This window comes from Aulonocara sp. 'chitande type north' Nkhata Bay, linkage group LG7, assembly GCF_057382095.1.
Source record: "Aulonocara sp. 'chitande type north' Nkhata Bay isolate Kocher_YH1m ecotype deep benthic linkage group LG7, A_spYH_male_GT1.1, whole genome shotgun sequence".
NCBI lineage: Eukaryota > Metazoa > Chordata > Actinopteri > Cichliformes > Cichlidae > Aulonocara > Aulonocara sp. 'chitande type north' Nkhata Bay.
In genome coordinates this window covers 26,261,113-26,267,629 of record NC_141350.1, presented here as the reverse complement: position 1 = coordinate 26,267,629, position 6,517 = coordinate 26,261,113, and the positions used below count along the sequence as shown (strand labels likewise).

At 40.5% G+C, this 6,517-nt stretch overlaps 1 protein-coding gene across 2 annotated transcripts; it reads right to left on the bottom strand.

The window, feature by feature from the left end:
- Positions 1-859: 859 nt before the first annotated feature.
- Positions 860-6,032, bottom strand: ska1 (spindle and kinetochore associated complex subunit 1). Of its 2 annotated transcripts, none has more exons than XM_086302429.1 (7): positions 5,934-6,032; positions 4,667-4,752; positions 4,455-4,570; positions 3,897-3,991; positions 3,115-3,240; positions 1,950-2,119; positions 860-1,306 (listed from the first exon to the last, which is right to left on the bottom strand). In XM_086302429.1, exons 2-7 carry the CDS (start codon positions 4,746-4,748, stop codon positions 1,158-1,160), a joined length of 738 nt encoding a protein of 245 aa, XP_086158555.1. In that variant the 5' UTR covers positions 4,749-4,752; positions 5,934-6,032; the 3' UTR covers positions 860-1,157. The 2 variants fall into 2 exon arrangements, with proteins under 2 accessions (XP_086158555.1, XP_086158556.1); XM_086302430.1 differs by lacking the exon at positions 5,934-6,032 and adding an exon at positions 5,175-5,352.
- Positions 6,033-6,517: the final 485 nt, after the last annotated feature.

Here is a 6,517-nt window from a genome sequence, read left to right as displayed (position 1 = left end):
GGGGTTCAGGCTTATGCAGAAAAGCAGTGGGGACAGCGCATCTCCTTTGTAGACCCCACACTCGATAGTGACTTGTGCTACAGGCTTGAAATTGGCCTCTAGTGTTGTTTGCCACATCCCCATTGAGTTCCTGATGAAGGCTCTCAGCATCCTGCTGATCTTGTATAGTTCTAGGTATTCCAGGATTCATGTGTGGGGCATTGAGTCATATACATATATAAAATTACTTATTACTTTCAGCCTGTGTGTTAGCGTCCCATTGATGACGTGAATGCCTGAGAAGCTGTTGCACAAACTGAGCCTGACCATAACTTCTGTTCTGAGTATCAAGAGATTGATCACCTTTACTTTAATCAACCCGGAGTGTGTTCTTCCAGAGTTAAGCATGCGAGTTATTCTACCAGTCACGCATTAAAGTAAGATAATGAATGACCATTGGAGCTCTGATACCAGGATTCACCATGGCACCAACAAAGAGAGCCTCCATTTTAATCCAGCGGCCTCTGGAATATAAAGTTTTCAGTGTGGAACAGAATTTTTATTTCATAAACCACTACCAGGTAACCCTGGGGTAGTCCCAGAGCAGACAGTATTACCCTTTGTCTAACCTTGTGGCAGGTTTGTGGTCTTTGGCTCTGATAGCGTCTTGAGAGCGACTATTGCTACAACATCTTCCATTCTTGTGATGTTTGTGTTGCTTACAAATGATATTGCAGGAGTTTCAGGAATGTTGTTGTAATGACCTCACGCACAATAGGTGGTACTTAATTGTAATGGAAAACGACTGAAACGGAGCTGAGCAGAGGTGCTAGTGTAAAAGGGCTATAAATCTCTGAATGAAGTCTCAAAAAAACCACAAAAAGCAATTTAATCATAACCAAGCTTTCAGACATGTAAAGATATTATTACATTATTACAACATAATGATACAGAAGAGAAAATGTGCCATTTATTATTACTAGTATCTATTATTACACTATATGACAATACAACATACATATAGAAGTTTAAGTACGCAAACATATATATATATACCAGAAGCGTGTTAAATGTTTGGTATGTCTACCTATCACAACAAATGACATTTACCTATGTAAGCCATTTACAAATATGGCAGTGTACTAGAGAAAAGGAAAAACTAACTGAAAGAGTCTTTTTCATAGCAGCATGTAGCGGGTGAGCCCTCCCCCTCGGAGCTCCCGCAGGCGCTGGCAGTGTCGCAGCATGTTCAGAATCCCCTGAAAGCGTTTGTCCACCTTCATCTGGGTAAATTCACGAATGTCATCCTCCACCACAAAATACTGACCTGCAAAACATTTAAGCACAACTGTGAAACTTTGTGTTTTACAAACAATCCTTTCTCAGAAACTGACCAATATGGATGTGATAATGTACTTATAAAGAGCCAGTTGAAAAAAGTGATCTCAAATATCTGAGATGTGGGTTTGCATTTAATGATTCGCCCACAAAGCTGAAAGCAAAAGAAAAACAAGCAAGTATAACACCGGTATCCTTCGTTTTTTAATTTTCAGGACAGTTTTGTTTGCTCTGTTTAGTCCAAAATGATTTTTATATCGCTTTATATGACTCATGAATACTTAAAAACAAACAAACAAATAAAATAAATGGCAGAAGAAAGGTCTGTGGATCATTAAAAGCCTATGCTTAGCTGAAAACACTAAAAAGACAACATATCAAATATTGAAGTCTAACATTTTCACTGTCTTGAGGGGAAAAACCCAGAGATGCTTTCAAAGTGATCAGAAAAACCTTCACAATGATTCTAAAATGTGATCTTAAAGCAAGAAAGACTTCTGTTGCAAACTAAGGAGCTTGGTAAGAAAGAAAGCTCTTTGGACTAACATGACCTCTATGACTGAAAACCTACACGCCCATTCTGTCTTCCTGAGACGTACACAAGTAGCACACAATTTTGGCTTGCAGGATACCTTTTGTATCTTTGGTCTCTTGGTCCTTAAAGCGCTGGTGCAGCTTTCGTGAGTGATTGTTGAGTGTTTTCAAGGACTGATGGACAATCTTGTACTTGGCTGCTACAGCAGTATTGATGCTCTCCACTGCTGCATTGAGCTGCTCATATGTCACACGTCCTTTCATGTACCTGTATGAACACACATCAGAAAAACACCGTTTCATGTTATGTCTTCAGCTATTATGGGAGCAATAGTGAGCGGTATGGGCATAATGAGCCAACCATGGTAGAAGAGAGCAGTGTAACTGAACTAGATGAGGCCCAGCCACCAATGACATCTGCTGAGCTGACTGTAGCCAGACTGCCCTATGATGACGGCTGGAAGTCATAAAATCAGAGAACTCAGGAAGGATGTCAGTCACTAACAGAAATGCAGAAGGGTGTCATGACACACAGGTCCTGCATGAATAAGAGGTACAAGAAGTCTCTAAATGAGCTCTGGCGGGTAGCACAAGCACAAAAGCACAAGGGCAGATCCAGCCAGAGCTTAGACGCTTAGTCCTGCAGGCCAGGAATAAGCGAGATATCGACTCACTGCTCCACCACACGAAGATCTAAGGCAAGGATATCGGGATGTCCTTTGGACTGGATAAGTATACCTGAATGACTGCAACGAAACGGAAGGTGATCCAAAGCAAAGGGGTGGAGCTACAGAAAGCAAAATAGTCAAATACTTCCAGAAAGTAAAACAGGTGCTGAGAAGCCAGCTGAACAGTAGGAAAAGATCCAAGCCATCAAATATTCTTTAGCAGATATCAGACACCCAGCTGTAATAAAGAGGAAATGGATGCCACTGATATGAAGACATGAAAACTCCTCATAATGAACAGACAGGTGTCCAGCATATTATATGATATTAACAAGCTAGCACGCACACACACACACACACACACACACACACACACACACACACACACACACACACGTTGCCAGATCCTAGCAGGCAAGGCATACATGGTACCCCATAATCAAGTAGCTGGCATTGTATACAGAAACATCTGTGCCAAGAATGGCCTGGAAGGCTCAAGGTCAAAATGAGATAGCCTCCCTAGATTGTTTAAGTGGGTTTCACAAAGGTTTCATACATAAGGTCATTTTGAATTACAGTGATTGATTATACTTACTGAGGGATGCTCTCAAACTCTGGCATAGTGACAAACTCCATCTCTCTGACAAAACTCTTGCTGCTCTTTTTTTCTGCTGGCTGAACCTCTACAGCTTCTTTCTGATTTATTGCAGGTTCGCTTCCTCTGGAAAATAACAGATCATAAGCATTTACTGCATATTTTGTAAGGTGGTGGGCTCTACAAGCAAGGTACAGCAACAGTTGAAAGCAAACATAATGCGTTTGTTTTTATGCTGAGAAGAGCGGGGGGAAAACAAAAAAAACAACCAAGCACTTTTTGATTAACAGCAGAGTAATGAAGTCAGCTGTCTTAATCCATCTGCAGTTCTGGTAAGCTCCACTTAGCAGCACATGAACTCTCCACCTGCTCACTGACTCTCCACCTCACGATGGATCTCCAGAGAGCAACAAGAACAACTGCTTCTTGCTGCCCCCCATGAGCTGGATGGTAACACCGGGAGTTGTGGTTCAGCATCTGAGTGTTATCAAAGACTGCTACAACAGCAGTCTGAGCAGAGAAGAAGGCAGTATGGAAATCCACGACAGGAAGGACCGGGCTGGATAGTTAGTGCCAATTTTTCAAACAAAGAGAAGTAAAAAATTGAGCACAAACAACATTCTGTTGAAAGGGTAACATAACAAAAAAGGTAAAAATGCTGAAGCGGGTTGCCAAATATATTTGATTCATAGATCATTAGAGAAATACTGCTTTATTCAAAATAAAATCCCCCATTTTCCATTAAAAAAAAAAGCATAAGTAAGCAATCCCGGTATTCTCACTTGAGCAGGCCCTTCTTCCGGGGCATGTGTGGAGGGATGTTGTTCTTAATGTGCTGAACATCCTGTAGATGCTTCTGGAAAACCTCATCAAGTTCCTGAGTGAGAAAAAGAGACTGTCAAACCCTAAAACCCTCCGCTCACTTAATGTTTTACTCTGGATGATTTCATTATTTGTTTTCATCTCTGCCATTTTTCCTGCATTCACAAAATTCTGGCATCCTCAAAGGGTGCTTTTTAAGGAAACTAAATGTTGTTTATCTAGGTTTTCATTTAGAAAGCATTAAAAAGCCATTTTGCTGATCAAACTGTCAGGAGAAAATGAATTTCTATTTTGTGCATGTAGTCACCCCTGAAGGTCCACTCTGAGCAAAGGAAAAGCAAGACATTCATGCTAAAAATTAATATCACTTCAGGGGCTTGACTGGATGGCATGTATCAGTGACTAACTGGTTTATGCAGTAGTTAAAATTAGTTATGGCGGTCACAGCTTATTCTTCTTTATTGGTGTGAATGTTAGACTTGTTTGTTCCAACAGATAAACAAACGCCTCTACTTTACCTTGAGATGCTTCAGGTGCTCCTTCTGCTGGTCAACGCCTTTTTCAAACTCCTCCAGAAGTCTCTCCAGGGCAAACAGTTCTTGTCCAAGTTTCTTCGTCTTGTTTTGAGGCAATTCTGTATGCAGAGGAACATTTTATGTCACAAAACTTAGCAGTGGTTCCCATGGATGCAAACACTATCATCAGTCTCATACAAGTGGACATGTCATACCAATAACTGACAGATCCAGCATGTGTTTTATAGAAGTTATTCTGTCATGAATGTGGTGGCTGATATCCTCAAGGTCGCCCATTTTTCTGAAACAGGGTCAAATTAAAACCATTAACATTGGAATTTAAAATTCTAACCTGTCAAGCATGCAGGTGAAGGTCATGCACAAAACTAAAGTAGAACTTTGATGATATCAAACTGCTTAAGGAGAAGAAAAAGCAACAGGCACGACAATGAAAATTGGATCGAAAAACATTGCCTCTCTAAAACCTTAAACATTTAAGTTGTAGACATGGGACATGTGAGACTGCTGCTCCAGCCATCTCCTAAAGCGAGCGCATTATGTCAGACACACATCACTTTTACACTGATGACCCTCACGGCTCCATTCAAACACTTCGACAATTTTGATGGACCAAGGTAGCATGAATATGACAATGCACTATGAGAGATCTGAAGAGTAAACCAGTGGAATAATACACAAATGGTCAGAGTTTTCTTAACGTACGTTATATTTTGACAGTTTCATAATTATGAACTCCATGTGCTGTTCGTAGTTACCGGAATACGTCCACACACGGATTAACAAACAGGTCAGACACTTATTAAAAGATCAGCTTATAAACTTTAATAGGCGTCAATGAAAGGACAGCTAAAACCAAAGGTCTGGCTCCTGCTTATATGCTGTCAAAACCCATATTACAGTCTTGTTTGTTTATACAAACTCGGCACTTCCGGTAGCTGTTTCAAATTAAAGGGGGGTTACCGTGTCAATGCACAGTCATTTCTTAACCAGGCTCTTATTCTGAAACATTTACAGGAAGTCTGTGGAACATACATAAAATTACGTGTTAAGACAAAGCGCTACACAAGGACAACTTATTAATTCATCATTACTCTGAGTGAACGAGAGCGAGAGCAACGACAGGGAAGAAGAAGACCACTGAAATGTAAGGGTCAAGAGCTATAAAAGCCAGCCACAAGCAGTGCAGTTACAGCTAACTGATGTACGGAAACCTGTTTGCTTCTACTGCCAGCAACCTAACCGTGCGCGCGATCGGTACGCTCGGGTTGTCAAACAAGTCTTTCTATATGAGAGCATATACAGCATGTACACTGTTTAAGGTACGAGCGTATGACAGGGATCTTATGAACCCATGACGTTAGTAACAAGTAGGAACAGACTGAAGGTGGAAGCGTAACCTTTGCCATAAGCGCCATCCCGTCCCCACACCTGTACACACAGTGTATTATTAAGCTCACTCACACATTTAGCTGCTCTCACTTCATCGTAGTCTTCCTCAGTTGCTACTTTCCCGGCTCATTTCAAATGTCACGTCACGAGACGTCACGGCCAGCGCATGCGCTGTTCTAAAACAGCGGAGTCTGGAAGATGGCAGCAGAGTGGTACAATTCTGTTTTGTCACTGTGACAACTGGTCCTGACCAATCTTTTGGCCCTTTTCTACAGTATAAGAAGGATGGACTATGTCATAATGTTATTTTATGTATAGCAAATTTTTTCATACACAAATGTAGATTTACCAAAACATCCCCAGGTTTGTTACTTTCTTATACAAATTGAAACTATATATAAAATCCTTAAGTTACTTAAAGGAAATAAACCACAAAAACTATATGATATTCTTAAGCATCTTCCCACTGAATCCAATAACTGAATATATGCTTCCCCTTTGTTTTTGTTTGTCTGTTTTGTTTTGTTTTCTCTAATAGGCAGCATTTCACTCAATTTTGCATCTTGGTCATTTGTACACATCTATATCGATGTAAAAATTCATTATTTCTGTTTTATATGGTTACATTGTTACTGTAATCGCTGTTCTTTCTGGCA